At 42.0% G+C, this 22,383-nt stretch overlaps 2 protein-coding genes across 3 annotated transcripts in view; one reads left to right on the forward strand and one right to left on the reverse strand.

The window, feature by feature from the left end:
- cdkn1cb (cyclin dependent kinase inhibitor 1Cb) overlaps positions 1-2,238 on the forward strand; it is a 227,257-nt gene extending 225,019 nt beyond the window's left edge. Inside the window, exon 3 of the mRNA XM_069695352.1 lies at positions 2,219-2,238. The gene's annotated coding sequence lies outside the window, so the exon portion shown is untranslated. The remainder of the gene's footprint in view (positions 1-2,218) is intronic.
- The window catches only part of peak1 (pseudopodium-enriched atypical kinase 1), a 104,389-nt gene that overhangs the window by 11,687 nt on the left and 70,319 nt on the right, over positions 1-22,383 (reverse strand). For both annotated transcript variants that reach the window (XM_069695341.1, XM_069695340.1), the window contains 2 exons: positions 10,917-14,489; positions 1,677-1,924 (listed from right to left, as the gene is read on the reverse strand). In XM_069695341.1, coding sequence (XP_069551442.1) covers positions 1,677-1,924; positions 10,917-14,362 — 3,694 coding nt within the window. In that variant the 5' untranslated portion in view covers positions 14,363-14,489. The remainder of the gene's footprint in view (positions 1-1,676; positions 1,925-10,916; positions 14,490-22,383) is intronic.

Here is a 22,383-nt window from a genome sequence, read left to right on the forward strand (position 1 = left end):
ATCAAATAATTTGTATGTTGTGCCTCTCAAATATTTACTGATTTCTTGTTTTCACAAACAAACAGGTAATCTAATCGAAAATAGGACTTTTGCCCAGATGCCTTCAAGCAATTCTTTGGCTTCAAATGATGTAATTAGAGGCTGATCAATCTATCAGTTGGCCAACATTGGTATCGGCGTATATGTTGTCCAATATGAGCTTTTTTTTTTTTTGCAGGAACATTGTGCAGAAATGATGCTTTGGATAAAGTAGTAATTGTGCCATGTGTGTTATTTATATTTACAGTTCTTTGTAAATATTAGATTCCCAGAGAAGCTCCCCGTTTCAAGCGGTTAAAAAACAAGATTTGGTCGATATATAAATTTCTGAATTTTTGTATTTCCTAATATATATATATATATATTAGCTCCAAAATCCAGTTATCGGTCAGGTTCTAGATGTAACAGTAGTAACAACGACAGAACAAAAACAGACACAATTTCTCTGTTTCTATCTCCGTCCAGTCTCGGCTCTTACGACTCCACTTATTCCCAATGGAAACTGTTTGTGTTTGCTAGAAACACCTGATTTGTGTGCTACTGTACAAGATGTATCAGAGGAGTCACATGAAAATGAGTCAAAGCACTGCCAGTAAATAATTCAGGTTGTGGAGGAGACTGGACTTCAATATAAACATGTCAGACCAGACAATTAGGATCATTCAGAGAACAAAGAAAGCATATAATTAGTTTCAGATCACATATGAGGATAAAAGCTTTAATGACACTTTAATAGCAGGACTGTGGTCAAACAGGCAGTTCTTATATTATGGTTCGGCAGCAATGCAGCTAATAGTGCAGCCCTGTTCAAAACTCATCAATCATATCAAATATGTTTTTCAGAAATACTGAAAGAGACAAAGACAATGAGAACGGAAACAGAAACGGACATTTCTGCATGTCCAATGAATTCAGTTGAAGACGGGCCCTATGTTTTGACCACGATCCCAACAGGGACATAAGCTGCTTCACAAACAGCAGCATCAACACCGCGACAAAGATTACCCACCCTCCAGCTGAAAGAATGTATTTCAAGTTATTGCAGACACCAAGCTGCAGACCGTAGGTGACAAGATGTGTCGAGATTTTGAGCTCCAGCTGTTTGAGCAGCGAATAAATTAGGACTTGTCACATGAGGAAGTGTCCTGATGCTGGCGAAAAGTAAAATCAGCCACTTAGGAGGGAAAGAACTGACGAGCAATATTCATCTGCTGCTTAGTTCATTTTATAGCAACTCTAAACTGAAGACCTGCACAATGACTTATGATGCTTTTCTTTTTCCGTTTAAAAAAAAAAAAATCAAAAAAATAGTCTGTTATAAAATCAAAACAAAAAATATGAAAATTAGAGGAAAATACAATTTGCGTTTGAGTTCAAACATAAATGGTTTTTGATTGTTCTGATTTTAGTGCATATTCAGCAACTCTTTGGCAGTTTTATCCCATTTTCCACCTCAGATTTGTTTCCAATTTTTGGAGCTCAGTGATACAAAATCCACGTAAAAATCAGTAAGAGGATGCAGCGGATGGATTTGTGATTTCAACTTTATGTCAGCTATCTGCAGCACTGATGCAAACGAAACGACAAGCAAAAACAGTTTGAAGAAGCCATCTTCATCTTGCACGTGCCATTCTTACCCAGATTGCTGTAGGTGGCGCTGCATTGGCTGGAGGCAGGAGAGTGGGAGTGATGAGAGTGATTCCCGTCCTCCTCGGGCTCTCCGAGGCTGGCGGTGGCCTCGCCGGCCGAGGCCGGAGTGGCAGCCTGGTTGGCGTGGCCCTCCTCGCCCTCCCCGAGCAGCAGCCCCAGATTCACTTTGGCAGGCAGGGAGGTGGCGCTGTGCGGCTCCCGATCCCTGGCATTGCTGGCTCTGACGGGTACCTGGCTGCACATGACAGAGGGAAGCATGGCTCATTTAGTTATGCAAATGTGGAATACTTGTTCCATTAACAGTCCGATTGAATTCATTTCCTTTCCTACTTTCTGATCATATTTTCCCACATCGTTTATGATTTGTTTATTTAAAAAAAAAAAAAAGAGAGAGGAAGAAGGAGACAACGGCGCTGCTTTTGATCAGGACTTTAATCTGTCATCATTCATTTTGTTCCGTGACAGATAACTGTATCTAACATCAGAGGATGTGAACAACGCACATACAACGACGTCTTTATCTGGTCAGGTTTTTTTCTTTTCTTTTTTTCTATCTCTCCAATCAGCCTGTGCTTCACCGTATCAGCACCCTTCATTTTCCTCAGAAACTGATGAATGTTAGATAGCACAGCTGTAAGTGGAGGGCTTTTGAAGTGGTATGTGTTTTATATGCAGCTCCACATACGGTGCCTGAGGGAAGGTGGAAGAGACAGAGCAGGTCACACCGGCGTGTGATAATATGTCTTGAAGAGCGCAGTGACGGTAGGTGGCTCTGATTAGAGGTGTTAAAAGAGGTGCGACGCATTTAATCTAGATCTTCCACAGCGGTGTGATGACAAGGCGGCAGACTTAGATGCGATTATCAGCTTCGGCTCCACGACCGTATGAAACCTCTGTGGTTTTTCTGAAAAATAAGCTTACGATTAATGGAGATTCAAAATGTTATGAGTAGAGAATTAAAAAAGAAAATATGGTGATCTCTGTGTGATCTGGCGGAGCGGCAACCAGACGTGACGTCACCTATCTGTTTATGAACGGCCGTTATGAATCCTTGACTTCGGATTTTGGCGGCCGCCGTCTTGCTAGTTGGGAGCGGTTTGGAGCAGGAAGTGACCATATTTGGACGAGCGAGCGGTGGATCTGACTCGATCTAATTGGAAACCCATCGATACTATGACCCGCCCACCGATAGTCGTAACCTGACTGCACCACAGGTCTGTCAATCAAACAGACACGCCCCCAACCACACTGCCTTTTGAGTCCTAATATCTAACAAATTATGGGATGTTTTTTAGATGGACTGCCAAAAAAAACTAACGAGATGTAGTGACTTTAGCTAGCAACACTAAAATAAAATTTTGAATTAATTTTTTTTAATTTTGAATTTAATGAGAGAAGTCAAATGTCTATGGAGCTGGAGGCTTTTTGGAGCCAACCTCTAGTGGCACTCGTTGGTATTACAGCTTAAGGCACTTCCGCATCGGCCTCATTTTTCAGCTACGTCCACTTTTATACACATCAGGCTTTTATACACAGACGGGCAGCCACACTGAGACAGTGATCTAGGTGAGCATGACATGGCAACACAACACCTGTCCTCTTCATGGTTTGATGCATTTTATGTCCGTTATAAGAGCTTTTAGGAATGACTTACAGAAGGGAAATCTATGATGTTCCCTATTAAAACAGGAAATCATATCTTTATGTACTAACAGTGGCCCTGTCGAGGAGTGGCCACGGGAAATGTGGGTCATATCTCACAGTTCCTCAGAGCGTGTTGTCACTGTGAGAGCTCAGATTGTACAGAGTAACTCCAGTCACAATGTGAAAGCCCTGGGGAGGCTATGAAGAGACGTTTTGTACACTGTAGCTCGTTGCTGCCAGAGATGTGCGAGTTGTACAGGCAATGTGCCACATATGTCTTCTAAAGGAAGCGACAGCACCACAATTTTCCCCCATGAGGGCCTGAGTGCATCACCATATTATTGGACTGCCTTGTCTGACATGTCTGATATGGTCAGAAGCCAGTTCCAATTTAAAGCAAACATTGTGAGTGTTTGCCAGTAGAGCGATGAAGCAGTTTTTCAAGTGCATCTCCATTAACTGGCCAGTCCATACAAGGATGTATATGCACACAGCTGATGTCATATACATCCCTGCTAACCGATCACCAAGACACATTTTAACACAGGCTGACAGGAGCTTTGGTTTTCTCCCCTTCTGAAAGTACAAACGCATTTTCTCATGTCTGTGAACACTTCAGTCAGATAATGCATTTAATGATTCTTCTTCTTCTGTTGCGTTTGAATTACAGCTTCCAATATTTACACTTTGCTGATAACTTTGCTGTAATCCAATGAATTACTTTGTAACAGACACAAATTCTCCTGAAGAACTGAATAATTGATCAAATGTTTATAGTCATTCATCACAAAACAATTATCAAAAACTGAATGAGTCTAGTTAAGACAATTTGGCAATCCTCTTTTACTAATGTGGAAAAGCTCTCCACCCTCACTATCCCTGAATGAGGCCTTCAATACATACAGTATACCACAGCACATATACTGCACGTGCCTGAATCTTAGCAATGTATTTCTTTATTTGATCTTTCTTCTATCTCAATTTATTATTTTTATGCACATCGGATACTTGTATTTACCTATTGCAACTGCAATTAACTTGAATTACCTATTTTGACATTGAATATTAATTAAATGCTCCATTTACTTTTTGACACTTAAGCTGTACAATACCACCTCATTATTCACATGTATGTGGAGGTGTACTAAATATACTGTATTTACTCATACTGGTACTTTGGCCTAGCTGACAAAATGTTTATTGTGTACTTGTTTGCTTGTTCATCAATGGAAAACAATAAAAGGATTTGTTTAAAAAGAGACAGAGAAACAGAACAGAGGACGAATGAGCCTCGCAGAAAAATGTTACAAAAGATGTGACGCAGTCACAACAAGAAAACAGTAAACATTTAATGAAACCGACACATTTGATGCAGAATACAAACTTTATACATGGCAACTGGTGGGAGCAGGACGTAATGAATGTCTGCAGTCAGTGGCACACGAACACAAGTTCGGATTATAAAAGCATTCTGCTCCGCACAGCCCTTACTTTGAATTTAATTGAACTAAAACAGCTATTATAAACAATAAAAGCAGACGACGTGATAGTTTTCAGTCACCAAGGAAACAGCGTCCCTCTGGTCTACATTGAATGTACTGTATCTCGGGCCATCTGGGATCGGTCTACCCTGGTTACTGACCCCTGATCAGATTAGAGTTCAGCCACAGTCTTTCAATGTGACCTGTCTGAGACATTACAGACTCAGGCCACCGGGGTTGTGGCCACCCAGGCTGGGTGACATTCAAAACTACTGTATAATTTAACCTCCACTTTAACACACAGAGTAAGTGTCTGCCAACTGCTCTGAACTTCAGGTGTTGTTGTGGTGGCGTATTGTTCACTATTGTGGTGCTGCTATTCTGAGTTCGACCCATTTATCTGTTATATTTAATGTCAAAAACAATGTCAAGGTTCAAAAGGTCACAAAAAGTTCAAAGTTGGTTTCGCAGCCAGAGGCCTGGTTAGGGGTGGGAACAATCGGCCACTGTTTGTGTTATCCTGAATCAGATGTGTAATTTCCTTTGACTGTAATGGTGATTACACATGTTCCTCCTGTGACTAATGATTTGTGTCCACATGGGACAGACACAGTTCGTTAGAGGATTTCACTGTCTAGTTTAATGTAGAGTCGCACATTCTTCCCTCAAATCTAGTACACCAGTAAAATGACTTGATATTCTGCTGTCACCACATAACTGGTCACTTATTCACAGCCAGTCATACAGAGTGCAAAATCAAGTGGCTAAAGCCTTCCTGCATGCCGGGACTACAGTTATAAAAGTAAGATTTGGGGTAGAAATATCACATTTAGCTTACAAAATAACAATGTGTATCAACACATAATGATGTTTTTTTGGGGAGAAAAAAATTGTCCTTTGCTAAAAGAAGTATCGTAAACAGGACAAAAAGTAATGACTAAAACAAACTGGACAAGATTTTTTCCAGTTTCCCTTTTCACTATCATTTCAAGTCTGATTTTGTTTTTCACTGGGTTTCATGAGCAATGCTTTGTTGGGTAATGTCAAATGACCCTACAGTCACCCAAATACACGTGAAGTTAATCTGATTCCTGGCATTGTGTGGAGCTACATAGCTATTTTGGGGACAAGGATGTTGTTCCTGATAAAAGATTATTGCAATATTTTGTCTGTGATGTGTGAAAAGTGAACACCTACCTGCTCGTGTGTCTGTCTCTAACCTGGAGCAGTGTGTCTGAGGAAAACATCAGATCTGACATGTTTATGATCTGTCTCCGTAGGCCATAAGCCTGCTGTGTCTCTGTTAAAGAGAGTCGATCAATAGCTTCTAAGTTGCCACAGTGCAGTACTTGTGCACTTGCCAGCAGTGGACAGTTAAAGTAAAAAGGACCGTCACAAAGTTGTGAGCCAACGAGACACAAAAGGGCAAGTAAACTGTGAATGGATGGAGGCATAACAACTGAGCGCATTATGATTAAAAACAAAACTGCATACAGTGCAGTGCATTGTTAAAGCTTTGCATAGAAATCTGTTGTTTGCCTCGTCAAATCAATTTCCTCTTATGTTCTTCCCTGTTCTGTACCGTATACAAGGATACAACCAACATTGATTCGACTATCAGTGGTTTACAATTAGCCATAAAACTGTCTTAAACAACACTAAATCACAAAGAGGACAATCTCCACCACATCATCCTGTATGAAACTAAACATCCAGAGTGCATACACGCCTTGATAGGCCCTTGACACAATAAATACCTTTATGGCTGCTACACCTTTCAATGTCAGGACCTGACTTGTTCAGACAGCACGGAGCTGCCTCAGTGCATTTCACTGTTTCTAAGGCCTCTGCTACGAGAAATGAACAATCTCTCTATCAAAACACAAATCGTTACATCTCCAACCCTCTCCTCTCGGCTGAGACAGCACACATTCAAATGGCCTGGGTGGTCACAGGTTACAGAGGTGTATGAGAGAATAAGGATTCGGTTCTTACCCACTGTACTGGCTCACACAGTTTCCCATCTGGAAACCTTGAATACAAGGTGAAGGTAAAATCACATTCTTGGTAGCGCTGTACTCGAGTGGTGCAAGCTGTCTTGTTGTGAAGAATCAAAAAGTTATTTTTCCTGCATGTGTTCTTTCTTGTGTTCTTGTGTTTTTCCCTCTTTGAATGTTCGTACCTGTCCAAGGTAATGTGTGTTTGGCAGCACTGAAGAGCACGCCCACTGTTCGCAAATAAAACCGAGTCCAGTCAAAGAAAATCCCAGCAGAGTTAACCCCTCATCTGCCGACCAAAACAAAACGTCCTGTGTTACAGGACCACAAGATGTGAATCACTGACCGACTGCTCTGTGTAACCAAAGACAGTTCAGGATTTTAAGAAGCCTGCGAAGCATTGAAGTCCAGCAGTTTTTTTTTTTTTTACAGGTATTTGGAGACATACAATATTTATATTTGTCAACAACAGCAATCGGTGCACAAACATGATCTTAAAAATGTGGTATGAAGAAATTTTAAACAGCAAGAATGAATATTTAATGAATAGAGGACTTAAACAGTCCAGGATTTCAGAGATAAATTAAAAAAAAAAAAAAAAAAAATCAAATAAATCATCAACCATCTTTAAAAGTGGATCAAACAGCCCACCTGTTTGAGAATGCTTCGTATGCCTTTAACATCTGTTACTAAAACCCAGAGGCATGTATTCACATTACACCGCATTCCTTCCTTAAATTTTGTCACAGCACAACAACACATACTAACAGATCTGAGGCACCAAAGAAGAGATTCAGCTATTTTCAAAACTACGTGCCGATACCCGAGATAAACATCGCTGGAGTAACAACGTAAGCCCCGGCCAACACACCAAGTGAACTAGTTGGTTACACATTAACTAGTTCCCAGTGAAAGCTGTGAATAGCAGGGTTCCAAAAGAATGCTTGTAAAAGAAAACGTGTGAAGCAAGATCAAAGGTGAGAAGCTTTTGAAAGTGTTTCGTGTGAAGTATTTAGTCCTCCTGGCTTAAAGCAGGACTCTACACAGGCTTCTATGTTTGGGGTCAGAGCATGTGAGTGTGTTTTGTACAGTGTGTGTGTGTGTGTGTGTGTGTGTGTGTGTGTGTGTGTGTGTGTGTGTGTGTGTGTGTGTGTGTGTGTGTGTGTGTGTGTGTGTGTGTGTGTGTGTGTGTGTGTGTGTCTTAAAGGCCATACACCCTCCCTAAAAAGCAAGACATGCTGTACTGTGCAAAATATGACAGGAGACAAACAGAAACCTAAACTCCTATCTTGTCCCTCATTAGTAGCATGTGGTTTGTGTAAGAATGACTAGAAAGACAATAAAACTGGAGTTAGTCTTACAATAAAACTGCCAGGAGCTGTTTAATATGCTCATGTTGAGACAGCTGTTTCCAGATGTTTTATAGTCAGTATAGCAGAGAAAACACTGAGTATGAAGAATAAAGCTTCAGCTCTGACAATAAAACTTGGATTCTTTGCCTCTACAGGAAAGTCATCCACTTCTTTCATTTAGCGTAGCAAATTCAATTCTGGGGATTCACTGGGAACAAACAAGCAAACAACAACAACAATAAAATTCCAATCTAGTAATCAAATTTGCTCGGCGCAAACTTTGCTCTGACTAATGACTTGTACGTTTTTGCATAAAACCTTTGAGCATCATGTACTGGGTTCTCTCCAAGACACACCCTAATAAATCCTATTTTAGCATAGCATTAGCCAGAAATTCGATATTAATAGCAAAACGAGCACACACTTGTACCACTTGTTACAAAATGAGAGACGAGACAGGAACTTCAGGAAAAAATAAAAGATGACGAAAGCTGAAGCTTGAGGAGGAGAGAAAAAGCAGCAAAGTTTAGGGAAGAGACAGAATGGGGCCGAGCTCTTGACAGGATGGAGGAGTGAAATATTTAAGAGTTCACGGTGCTTTGGGCTCAAAGGAGAAAAATGTAGAAAGAAAGTATGGAATTATACAGAACAGAGGAAGGGATGGTGGAAAGCCAAACACCTTGAAAGTAACCCAGAAGGTATGGGATAATAAGAGGGTGGCATGGAAATAAAAAAAGAAGAGGTAAAACAGCAGAGAGGGCAGTTTCAGGAGGAAGCCAAAATGTGAGAGATCAGGTGAGAAGAAGAACAAGTTGCACGAGAGCTGAGCTATAAGCTGTGACGTCTCTTCACTGAGGGCTGTTCCTAATAATGTGAGTGGCTGTGAGATGCAGTATGTGAAGCACAACAAGATGCCAGATGACAGTTTCCCAGTGAAACAACTCAAAGATCAGATGGTGCACACTGTTGGTTTCAGTTAGTTTCCGGTGCTTCGTGACACGTACCATCCAACAAAACAAAGGGGAATGTGCTTTTTCCATTTAGTATTAAAATCTCAGAAAACACCCACAGGAACAGTTAGTGAGGGCATACTGAGAGTACTCAACTCAAATGAAGAATATTTCTAACAGCAGAAGCATCATACCACAAAAAATCCTTCATTTGCTGCTCAGTCATAACTTTGAAATCACAGAAAATACAGCATGTTTATTTAGCAAAAGAAGAGATGGCTATCTGTAACACCAGACATTGCTTGGTGTGAGGTATAACATTCTTTCAGTACTGAATCGCCTAGAACATCTAGATGGGCTTGTGCTTGACATTTCCTAAATACACATTTTTTTAAAGGTATGATTTGAAATAAAATCTTGGATCTGAGGTTCAAAAATATTTCTTTACTGTCAACAAACGGTAAGCTTATAAATAATGTGCTAAAACAGCCACGAACACAAAATGTACTGGGGATGTGTTATCCAACCTTCTGCCAAAGTTATTAGTGTACAGCTGTCTTGATGAATCATTTTTTTGTTTGGCTATTGCAGCAAACATTAGTCTGACTATCATCAATGCCCCAAAAAATAATACTTCTTCACTTCAAAGGCAAAAACAAGCTTCTGATTTAGAGCAGAAAATAGAAATCAGAAAAAAATCTGACACCATCTGGCCTTTATCTTTATCTGGCACCATTAGTCACACTGCAGGATACTAACTTCAAGACTTACTCAGGGAAAATATTAAAATTATTATACAAGAACACTGCAAGACTGATTAGTGCGAGTGTATGTGGGTGAAGCTTTGGTCAAATTTTGGAATCTACAGGGAATAGGCCATCTAAAGCAGTGTGTAATAGTGATGGTTGATCCGACTGTTGTTGGACGACTTCTAACAAACTGAGGTCCGGTCTCTGAAGGGAGAACCACCGAGCACAGAGCCTGCTGCTCAGGTAATGGATGACATTACAGAGGAGACCACATGGGCTGCACAGTTCATGCAGTCAGCTGGATAAGTAGACAAACAGACATCCCAAATTAAGATCAAACAGCTCTAGAATATGTGATGAGGAAGCTGCGTGACAGGAGGGAGAAGCCACCCTGACACTCTGGAGCAGCAGCAGGCAAAAGGTTGAGTATCTTCATCTTAAGCTGGCTCCCGTGAGAGCACTGAAGGGAATGCATGTGGGTATCAGTAACATGGGCATTGCATGCAAAATGAATCATTCCAAAAGCAAGACGTGATGAAGGCAGAACATGTGTGAACTGATTTGAGATTATTAATAGTTTCACTCTGCACCTTAAAGGTGTATTTAAAACTTCAGATGGGAATGACATATTTGCAGTATCTTGCAGCAGTTTAAAGTATCAAACACATCTCCAAGTCCCTGTTTAATTGTTCATGGGTTGAAAACTGTGAAACAACGTCTCTAAGGTTATCTTTTTATGGAGCATCAAGAGCAGCATTAGGTACATTCTGTCAAAGGGTCCGCATATATCTACATTTGCATATCTAGCAGGTGATATGACGCCTTTTTTGTAATGCTTACTCAACTATACTCACTGCACAAGAGATGATCAAAGATATTCCTATTTCTCTCATCAAAGAGTCCTGTGCAATATAGGTTTAGTTTAGTCGCTTCATGTTTTGTCCTCAGTATTTTGGTCAATATCTGAAACCACATTCTCAATTGCGTATACTCCTGTTTTGGGCACATCTTGTAATATACTGGTGTCAGAATCTCTTTTTTTTTAAATAAATACCTGAAGTCCTTGCTGACGACATCACCTCCAGTGGTTAGTGAGGCTGCTGTTTTCCCTGGTCTCAGAGGTGGAGGTTTTTTGCCTTCATCAGGTGTCAATGGTGCCATCTCTCTGCACTCCTCCACTCGTAGTTCTCCATCTCCATCTCCATCTCCGGGGCTGCTCCCACTATCTGGTTTGTACGTGAAGATAATAGTTGGCTTCTGGTTGGGATCCTCAGGTTTGGCCTCGGTGAACCAGTGTTGATGCTGGGCTGGCGGAGGTGGAAGCATGTGAATGACTGTCCCGTCAAGCCCAACCAGCTTGCCCTTCTCCTTCTCTCTTTCCGCCTTCTCCCTCTGCTCATCCTCATCTTTCCGCCGACGAAAAAAGCTCTTAAAGGAGATCCAGCGTTTAGGTTTGGAGCTATCTGTTGAAATGCGTCTCCCCTCTCCACCAGGACTTGCTTCGCCTTCGCTCGGTCGTACAGGAGAACTTGAAGCGGAGATTCTGGTCCAGTTTCCAAAATGTCTCTGAAGTATGTTGGAGGCGTGGTAAGGGGAAGATGTCGATCTTGGAGGGGGGAAGGGGGCATTGGGCTCTGACCGCGGGCTGGAGAGTGGGACAGCAGCAGAGGCACTCTGGGATTTAGACAAAACTTTAGAGGGCGTGTCCTTCTTTGGCTTGGAAAGACAGCCATCGGTTGTGGAAAAGAGAGACTTTGGCCGAGTGAGGGTCTCTTTCATGGCATCAGGTGGGAGGGCATACAGCTCCTCTGAACTGAGAGTTTTGGCTTGTGTTGAGGTTATCTCTGTCTCTGGAGGAGACTGAGGAGGCTGGATAGAAGCTACAATCTGGGAAAGCACAGTGCTGGCCTCCTCCCTATGGCTTACCACTGTTCCAGACGACAAAGCTAAGCCTATATCACCATCTTTACTACAAGCAGCATCTCCAGCTGTCTTGTAAGTGTGTGTAATAGCATTGGCAGTATGGCTAATTTTCGGCAGGTTTATTGTAATGGCAAGACCGGCAGGGGAATTTGGTGATGTAGTGGGCGAGAGGGCTCCAACTGGGGAGCTCATTACAGTGCTTGTCACAGTGTTAGAGTCTGTAGTGGTTCTAGGTTGTAAATTTGGTGGTTTTGACAATGCTTCAAGTGGAAATTTTGTCTCTTCAAAGGGAGCTCGCTCAGACGTGCCTCTACCAGAGAGAGTTTTCTCTGTGGACGAGGACTGGACACTCTCAGAGGATCCAATCTCTTCATAAGTATGGCTGGCTACTCTATTACCAACCCCTTTTGCCTGCGGCAGTTCCCCACTGAGTCCCAAGAAGCTCTTGTACACAGCTAGGTTGTCATATGCACTTGGATTGATAACAATAGGTACTTTAACAGCATTCTTGGAGCTGCGGGCATAGGCTGGCTCATCTCGGATGATAATGGGAAAAGGAGGCATGCCTGCATTATTGAAACTGTTAAACTTTATCTCTGATAAGTTGGGGGATTTTACAGGGACAGTTCGGGAGGAAGACAACCCAGCAATGGGAGAAGTGGGAGCTGATTTGTGACTGCATTGTTGGGGAGTGATAGAAGGGCCGGGGTTACTCCCAACGCCTACATCTACTTTAGGTATCTTTTGGCGAGGACTTGTGCTTGATGTCCACACTTCTTGGTAGCGTATGCTGCCTAATTTCTTTCGGGGGATACCTGACAGAGCAACAGATGTGGGTGATGTTGGCATTACAGGACAAGATGGGGAAGTAGGGGATGTCGGAGACAAGGGCTGGACTAAGGGAGCGCTACCAAACGATGTAGGACTGGAGGGCATTGACACGTTTTTAGGTTTTGGAGAAGAGTCTGGAATCTGTTCATTTTTATTGGCCATGGATGCTGACACATCCACTACAGTGTAAGGTTTACAGATCAGTGATTTTTCCAAATTTACTACACGGTAAGGTTTAGCTTGCTCCTCTGTAGGACTAAAACTTATAGTGACTGGTTGACCGGGAAGGGCTTGGGGCATCGGCATGCCTTCTCTGCCATCCTGATCCTCTAATCTAATGGCCAGGACAGCCTTGTGTGTTTCAGCCACCTTCAGTGGACTCAGTGCTCTGTTGACAGGCTCCTTTTTTGGAGGAGAAATGCAGGGGACAGGTGCCTTATAAGCGGTGGGACAATGCAAGCCATTTCGAAGGGCACAGTAAGCACTGCTCCCACTGCTGGAAGTAGTTTGAGAATCCTCAGGTAGTGATGATGACGATTCTGGAGACGTGGTGCACTCTGAATTTGACAGGAAACCACTGCCTTGCATGTCTCGAGGCCCATATAAAAGAGGAGCTCCATTTGAATCCACCGAGGGGTATCCATTCAAGATCTCATCATAACTATCATCATAGTCCACAGCACAAATGCGCTGCAGTGAACGGTTGCGGAGCGGCACAGTATTCCACTTTTTCCCCGCAGCAAAGGGCACTGGAGACAATGTGGCAGCACGGAAGTTTGAAAATCGCGGCTGGCCTCGCATTCGGATCTCCATTGCTAGTAACTCTTCATCACTTTCATCCCAGCTCTCATGTTCATCATCATCATCATCATCATCATCCCTTTCAGTCTCTTCCTCCTCATCTTCCTCATCATCATCATCATCATCTTCACTTTCACTGGAAAAGTCTGGGTAGCAAAAGAGACCACCCTCTGTGCTGATGATCTTGGTACTATCGCTCAGCGATACCCGTTTTTGTGCATTGCCGCCGCCACCACCGCCGCCACCACCACCACTAGGGCTGCTGCTGCTTCCCAGGGCCAGACAGCTTGAGGCTGGTAGACCTCTTTCTAAGGATCGCCTGTATGAACTACTGATGCGACCCCAAAACAAGTCTTTGGAGCCAGAAAAGGGGTTGGGGCTGGAACTAGGGCCCAAACCAGCAATCTCCTTCAGGACATCTGTCAGTCCACTGCTGTTGTTATTTCCACTAGGTGTCCTTGGGCTAAGTGGTCCGTAACCCTCAATCTCCTCACTGCTGTCCTCTCCTTCGTTGTTGTTGCTGGGCCCACCAGGCCTCTTGCGGTTCAGTCCATTGCGATTCCAGACCGTAAAGGCTGATGTTTTACCCTGTTCTATTACATATGGTGGTTGCTGCAGGTTGCCATCTGAATCCAGTCCTGCAGAGGAGCAGGGCAGCATCATAGTGGGCTTAACAGCAATGGTTGGCTTCTTGGCCACCGGTGGACGGAAGTGTCCTGACCGAGCAGAGCCACTGCCAGCCCTCTGGGAGCTGGTGGTAAGGTTAGGGTTGGCTCTGGCCCCAGCAGACGGTGGGTTCTGTTGCGGAGTTGTTGGAGGCCTCTGCTCAGAGGGAGGCTTCCCCCCACCACTCGGAGCCAGACAGTGCAGACTCTTAGGTTTAAAACAGTTCTTGCACTCGCCTGGTTTCCACACGTGCTCGGTGAAGGTGCTGCAGGCTGACATGGCTGCTGGTCCAGGAAGGCAGCCAGTTGGGTCAGTGGACCGGAAATGCCTCCATGAAGCTACAGGCAACAGGGCGTGACCGTCGAACAACCAACTATTCAAACCTCAAATGTGGGAGACCCTGGACCTGAAAAAAGACAAAAACAGAGAAAGGCATACATTAAACACATTTTTTAATTTATAGTTTTTTTTTTAATATAAACATTAATTCGATTTCTTTGCTATACATAATTCACGTAGACACACTGCACTGATCTGAAACCTGAAAGTTGAGTACAAAGTTATCCCCATGCGGAATAAAGATATCAATCGAAACAAGGAAAAGTTTTATTCTATGATACAATTATATTCAATACACACAGAAAAACTGAAGTAAAGAGGTTACAGTGGGTCACAAAGGGGGTAGTGGGTAGTAATGACAATGAATGAGAATGAACTGGCAGTGCTACATGTTCTCCATTAGGTGGCAAACTTTCTCTACACAGAAACCAGTTCATCATAGGGGCAGTGATCTCTCTCCTAACCCAAGAATGGGCCTGTAAGACCCAAAAAGCACAGGAGCAGAACTGAAGAGGATTAAGAGAGCTTATTTCTGATTTGCTGTCCTGTGTTGTTGTTGGCTGTTTCAGCCAGGCTTAGGTGAAATAAAGGTACTGATATTGGCACTGAATCAAAGCCTTAAAAGTTCTACATCCTATGAACTACAGCAGTTACAGGGAAAATGTGAAATCAAAAGTGCTTCAGCTGAGTTCACATGCAGTGAAGTCTGACAAATGACATCAAGGCAGAGTTTTTCAGGCTCTATATTCGGAGAAAAGTCTGAAAGTGAAAGAGGAATGACGCATTATTTGTAGTTTTGGGTTTACATTCCATCTAACTGCACTTGAAATTAAACGACAGTTGTAAGAAGCTTTTGTGGGTGCTGACGTGAACACCTAATGATCAGCGTCATACACTTGTATGTCCTTCATTGCAATTTTAGGACAGTTCAGCAAGAAAATGATCATATAGGCAATACATTTGCATTAAGTAAAGGTACAAAGTTTAGTTTTAGTGGATTGTTCTTCACTTGTTGAAGACTAAATTTAAGTACCCAAAACCAGGAAGTCAATAACAAGTCCATAGAAACAGTAATATCAAAGAACATGCAAGCATCTTAAACCTTCTGTAGTTCACAGACTTGGAGCACTGACTGCAAAGAATTTGCAACCACATATTAAATTAGACGACTATTAAATTTCAATGTAGCGTGTTCAAAATTATTTGGCCCCAAGAAGTAGGAAATACATAACATTTACGTTGGATGTAAGTGTAAACAACCTTAAACTTGAAAGTTGGCACCTAAACCTCAAAGTCATTCTTATTTTCAAATCAATCCAAAAAGCTTTCTGCAAAAAGCTGCCACAAAAAAAAAAAAAAAATCAGCATACATACAAAATAACAATAGGGTTAAAAATTCACACCATTCAGTCTATAAGATAAGAAAGGCTGACATTTGAAAACCTGGACACAAACCAGGTTTCAGGTTATCAGCACCACTGCATACGTAGGAGACACATCCTGTTTTCTCAGCCAATCATGTCAAACTTATACTGTTTAAAGCACAGTGCCAACGTACCCCAAGTTAAATCCTTTTTATGTCATTCCTCAAACCAGACTCCAGCTTTGCTAAATATATTCAAAGGAGAGAAAGATGGGATGAAACATCTTTGTGGAACATTTGTGAAATTAGTTTAAGCCCCACTTCAATGCAAATCATGAATCTAATGGAGGCAGAAAGACAAAGGAAAACTCATTAGCATTTACATTTGCTTCATCTTGATTGACCACTTCACTTTATCTCCCATTTATAACAAGCTCTCAAATACCACATTAATGTCAAATCCATGGATAATAATTAGTGTGTTGCCCAAATAACCGATTAAAATCAAGCCGTTACATGATTCCCTGTTTAGCATCACACAGGAATCTGAATGTTACGTAACCTGCTGCAGTTTTCACATTATTTCTACAACTAACCTGATTTGGACGGGTCGTTTAAGGACAGAAGACATTAAATAATACATAAAATATTAAAAACTGTGTGGGAAGGAAGAGATCGGGTCAGAATGAAATGCAAATGGAAAAGCAATGAAAGGCAAATTAGCAGCTGAATACTTTGCATAAGAATTTTGAGCCTAAAAGTGCATAAAGATTTAACAGTAATAGTTTACTCTGATGGACTGACAAGGTAACCACAGTGCAAAATATATAAAGATGTGCGAAATCTCAAAATAGGATCGGGTTCAAAACACACCTGACGCATTCAAAACCAGGAAACTGCAGTTTCAGGTTTTTAGTGGGGGTTTTTTCAGTTCAATTTGAAAATGTATTCCGCTATCAACCATGAAACTCTCGCAAGACATGAGGTTATATCAAAATGAAAGTCTGATTTTAAAAATCATGACTATATGTCGTTCTCAAGATGTTGTAAACACAAGGTTATCAGACTAAAGAACTTTACTTCCTGGTTATCTACTCCCTCTGAAGCTAGAGCACAGACATCTTCTCTTGAACACATGATTGGAATCAAAAGGGACATATTTCCACAATAAAATGAATAAGTAGGTTGAGAAGGAGGTTATCTTTGTACCAACCAAAACAGGTCAGAAAACAGAGTCGTCCTCCTTAAAGAAAGCATCCTGGATATGTGTTGCAGGCCTGAATCTGCTCTTGACTTTGCTCATGGAGGAGAATCAGAAACGGCTTTTCTGTCATGGAGACCAATCAATAGTTTGGAACGCTCCCTCACACTCAGCCGCCCCCTCCTCTCTCGCTCTCTCTCTCTCTCTCTCTCTCTCTCTCTCCCTCCCCTCCCTAACCCCCCCCCCCTCTCTGCAGATTGACAGCCCTGTCTGACATGTAAAGGCCCCCAAAGGATTATCATCAATGCATATGGTGTACTTCAGAGGAAATGACCTGTACAGATAGTCACTGACTGAGGAAGTGAGCTCTTGCGTATGTATTGTTTGGATTGGTGTGATTATGAATCAACATAAACAAGTAATATTAATGCAGACATTTCACAATGACTTCCTGAAGAGCTGGTAATTTATTAACTAAAACAAATATTACCCTGAGCAATGAGCTGCGTGGTGAGTCTGTGGTTTTATGGGTGAACCAGACCTTCATTGCATCAAATAAAACTGGGGCTACGACACATTTGGAGGGCTGATATCGACAGGGACGGGTGAATCAGTCTTGGTGTCACGGATGTCAGAGCCTGTACGGAAGGATGTTACCATGACAACGCCTAACCCGGGGACCAGACACAATAAAGCAGGAACTCCTGAATCAAACTTTGCTGACCGAGTCGCGCTGGGCGGGAGAAGATTTATCCTGGCACACCTCAGCGGCCGCATCCTCAGGAAACACAGACTGTAATTCAAACAGTATTATTCCGAGGCCTGTCAGCGCCGGGACACGTAAGCACCCTGTGTTTCTGTGGCAGGATTTCAAAACCGCATGGACAACCAAACGTACAGCCAGAGAAAAGTCAGATTTACGTCTGTGAAATGTCTGTAACAATATTCTGCTCATTTACAATGCTGGCATCTAGAATTACTGTCAACTCCTGACCCTTATGCTCTTTAAAAGACAAAGAACAAAATTAAGACTTTGTTTTGCACAGCTGTAATGCAGCTGTGCACAAGTACTTTAAAAAAAAACACTGACTTGACTTCAGAGAAAGGCATAAAACAAGAGGTATTAATCTGGACGTCTCAATACTTTTTTTATACGTTGCAAAAATGCTGAATTTTTTTTTTTTTTTTTTTTTTTTTTGGGGGGGGGGGGTTAACACCAAACAGACCTTTGTAATTACGTTATCTCAATGCAGGGGTTGTGCTTACTTTCTTCAAAGCAACTCAAAGGACTTATGAGAAGCAACTCCCAGAGTACATCGTAACAAGATAATTCAGGTTTTCATGCCTTTGTGTTTCTGATCACACTTCTGAGAATCAGGAAAATATCCAATATTCAACATGTACCACATGTATTATTCCACCAGCAGAAAACCCCCAGAGGTGATGTGACAACATATTTCACTTTTCTCTCAGCCCTCATTAAAATGATGTTGTTGTTTGATTACATTTTCCCATCCCTCCACGGCTGATGTGACACTGCATCCACCAGTCAGCAAAACGTGGTTAGAGTCTTGTTTTGCACTTAGCCAGAGTCACAAATTAGCACCATGTTGAAACTGACAAGACCCCACATCATCTAATCTGCCAGTCCTGACTTGGGAACGCCAGCAATCTCACCTTCCCAACAATCCTCTCCTCCTCCATGCACTCCAGTACTTTTACTCCACGCAGTTCACAGCGCGAGCCACATTATTAAAATATGATAAATCCAGACTCCATATGAAAAGACGGGGAGGAAAACCTCTCTGAAAGAAGGAACCCCTCCCGCTTATGTAACCGTCTTTGTTTCTACATGAAAATGATTCTAACTGCGGTTATGTTTTTTGAGATGGAAGTGCTCCTACTCGTGGCCATCAGCCAAATAATAGCTAGCTATTTTTGTGTTACTTTCATTATGTAACATATTATGCAATACAATTGAAATGTGGTGAATTATGATACAGCAAATTGGTTTTAATACAAAACCCTCATGAACACAAAGCCTTTTTAGTACTACAGTAAGGAGGCGTTATTTATTTTCTTCTTAGGTGTTTGGGACAGCTCTACAGTATTGACAGTGTGTTATTGATCCAGCCGTTGCGTGTGTCCACAGTGTGACTGTACAACATCTTTGATGCTTATTAGAACGATGTGAAGCAGCACTAAGACAGCAGCCACCACAGAATATCGGCAAACAGGGAGCGGGCATACATATTTGATCTCATGCTTCAGTTTTCTGTTTGTTCTGTTCCCCCTGCTTTCTCTGACTTTGCTGCTGAAAAAAAACAAAAACAAATCAATGAAAGCTATTACTAAACACAAACACTGATTTCATATTGCATTTTCATTATTGAAAGGTTCAAAACGACAAAAACAAACATGCACAACATCATTTGTCTGCATTGCTATTGTTGTCCGCTTAGTTATTCTCCTTTGTCTTGTTTTTGTTTATCACCGACATGCCTGTCACGCATATTTGATGAGGCAGAGCCATTAATGTCGACAATTGAAATGGATCCCTCATAAAGACTGATGACTCTCTGAGGTAGGAGGATGACTGCTCTCCATCAAACATATTAATGTATTCTGGAGAATGAGATGCATTTGTGCTCAGAAAAATGAAAAGTACATGATCAACATAGAACAGAGGCATCTATAATCACTAAGTATGACTCGGCCTATTTCTTAAAAATGCCCACTTAAGTAATAGAGTCAAAGCATACGATTGGCACGCGCTTCAATAAAACTCTCCAGTCTGTGTTCGGCGTTGTTTCCATTTACTGGAAAGTTTCAAGTACAAAAGAAAAATCGAACTGCACAAGCATGGTGAGTGTAGTAAAGACAGCAGGAACAAAATAACCTGCACTGAAAAGGCTCCCGAGGCTCTACAGCTTCATCTAAACTGCGTAACGAGCACATGCAGCATGTCATACATTTGAACCAATCAGGAGCCAGGGCTGACTGATGTTGTTATCGGCCTTAATTACGCATACTGCAATGAAACTATTTAACTGTTTATCTTTAGCAAATCTAAATTATTTATAACCAAATTTCCATTGTAAACAAGGCTCTAATAATATCCTAAACTAATGAGAGGGACAGTACTCAGTGAAGCTGCTTCCACACATGCACTGCAACCCTGAACTTAAGTGGACATCACCCAGAGGAGCTGCATGTGACAATGCAAATATCCAAATCAGTTGGATGGGACGTTAAGCGCACTTTAATCCACGAGCTTCCCGGTACAAAGTCCGTGTGATGTCTGATTGAGCCGTTGTGTCTCACCGTCCGGTGAATTCACAGCGAGCGGGTGGGCGTGGTGCTGACGCTACTATCATGCACAGCCTCCACCCCTCGTCTAAACCAAATGGGAGTGTTTCCCGTCGGTGAGAATGTGTCCGACAGACAATCTCCCATTGTGTGACACAAGTGTGAAAGGGCAACCGACAATCTCCAGACAACGTCCCAAGCTCATACAGGTTGGGAAAACAGAAAAAGAACGAAAGAAAAAGGTTAAGGCGTCTTACATGTCTTCCAATAAAATAATAATGAAGAAAAATGGGGCTAATCCGTAGAAGTCTGCATCACTTGCATTTCACCACCTTGGCTGTTAAACAGAAATGTTTCTTCCAGAAATTAAAACCGGCAGCTCGAATTGATGTGAGGAGTTGAGAAACCAGTCGGAAGCCCGTGTGCGTGGGAACACACGGCTCACAAGAACAGCTAAAGCCCTTCTGCATCAAGCTTCCTCCCCTGTGACACAGTTGTTTTGTTTTGTAAATGGTCAGTCACACATGTCAACATGCTGTTCTCCGTTGTGCAGATTACACTACATGAAACCATCTGGCACCAAACATTACAGCCCCTGCTCATATGATTGTAATCTAATTGTAATTGTCTGCCAGATCCAATAAAGATTAAAAAAAAAAAACAACAACACACTCCTGGCCAGTTTTCGTAGTGTCTTACACGAACGTGGGGAATTCTATTCTAAAAAAAATAACGATTAAAGAAATGATGCAATGTATCCTGCTGTAATATTTTAACATTAGGATCCACATGTGCTGTACTTATCAGCTGTATCTTACGCAAACATTCCTTACATCTGCTTCTTCATGGTTAAATGTAGACAATACTTTCAAAAGATATTTGTCTTGAGGCAAACAGTATTTGTGAGTTATTAACATTTCAAAATCCTACAAATGAGTGGGAGGCCTGTTCAGTCACTGATGAGCCACACGCCTCGTCTCTTTCACTGACTGTAAAACCAGCTTCTGTGCTGCGTATTTGGTTAGAGTGAAGGGTATGTTGTTTTTCCCCTTTTTAAAATCGTACTTAAATCTTTGTCTACAAATAAAATAAACTTCATCAGGAAGCTTAATTCACTGCATGTGAAACTTTGATAGTCTGTTGCTGGTGATCATAACTAAATGTTCATTTTGAGAAAGATAAAGTCATAAAAAAACTGTTCTGAATTCCTCTTCACAGCACTCTGAAGAAATTATACTGTCCCAGCTGTAAATACAAAATAAAATGAAAGAAGGGGCTGTAAATTAAAAAAAAAAAAATGTATGTGCCATGTCTCTGCTTTGAAGAACATTTGGACAGCAGCTCAGCTGCAGCACGAGTGAGTTATAGAGAAGGCCTGCCATTTTCCCTTCAGCAGTATTTTAATCAACTATGAATACATTTGGAGAAATACATCCTGTGAATCTGTGTGTTTGATCTAAGCACTATTAAATAATACTCCGAGTGTGCGGTGACATGCACACAGTTCTTTCTGGAGAAAGTAGCTGTAAAAGATGAAAGGTCAGATCAGAGACGGCTCATTGCAGAGCACACACTCATTATCCCTGTAATTAACCTCCTCTCCTCTCCTCTCCTCTCCTCTCCTCTCCTCTCCTCTCCTCTCCTCTCCTCTCCTAATCTATTTACTGAGGCTCTTCTCTTTGTGTCCTCCTCCTCCTCCATTCTCTCTCTTTTGAAAGTTCCCTTTGTCATTTGTCTATTTCCCGCTGGCTCCAGAGTTCCCAACTCTCTTCTCTCTCCATCCCCTTGTCCCTACCCACTCACTTTTTATTCAGGACATTTTTCTGTAGGCTTTTTTCTCACTTTTGCTTTCTCCTCTGAGATATGTTAATCTGTCTCCCTGCCGCCCCCCCCTCCCCCTTTACTTCAAACAGTACTTCAAGAGGCTGCCACACTGAAATTATGCAAACCACCACAACCAAAACCACCAAGAGCTGCAGGGTGACCACTCACACACGATCAGTAAAACAATACACTATTACAAACACATACACTTTTACCAAAACGAGCCTTGACGAGTGAACCTGAAATCTCCTCCCTGATGTGTCA

This window comes from Brachyistius frenatus, unplaced genomic scaffold (genome assembly GCF_029030835.1).
Source record: "Brachyistius frenatus isolate BFR_SWC_R1_liver_20210118 unplaced genomic scaffold, ASM2903083v1 Contig_19, whole genome shotgun sequence".
In the NCBI taxonomy this organism is placed as follows: domain Eukaryota; kingdom Metazoa; phylum Chordata; class Actinopteri; family Embiotocidae; genus Brachyistius; species Brachyistius frenatus.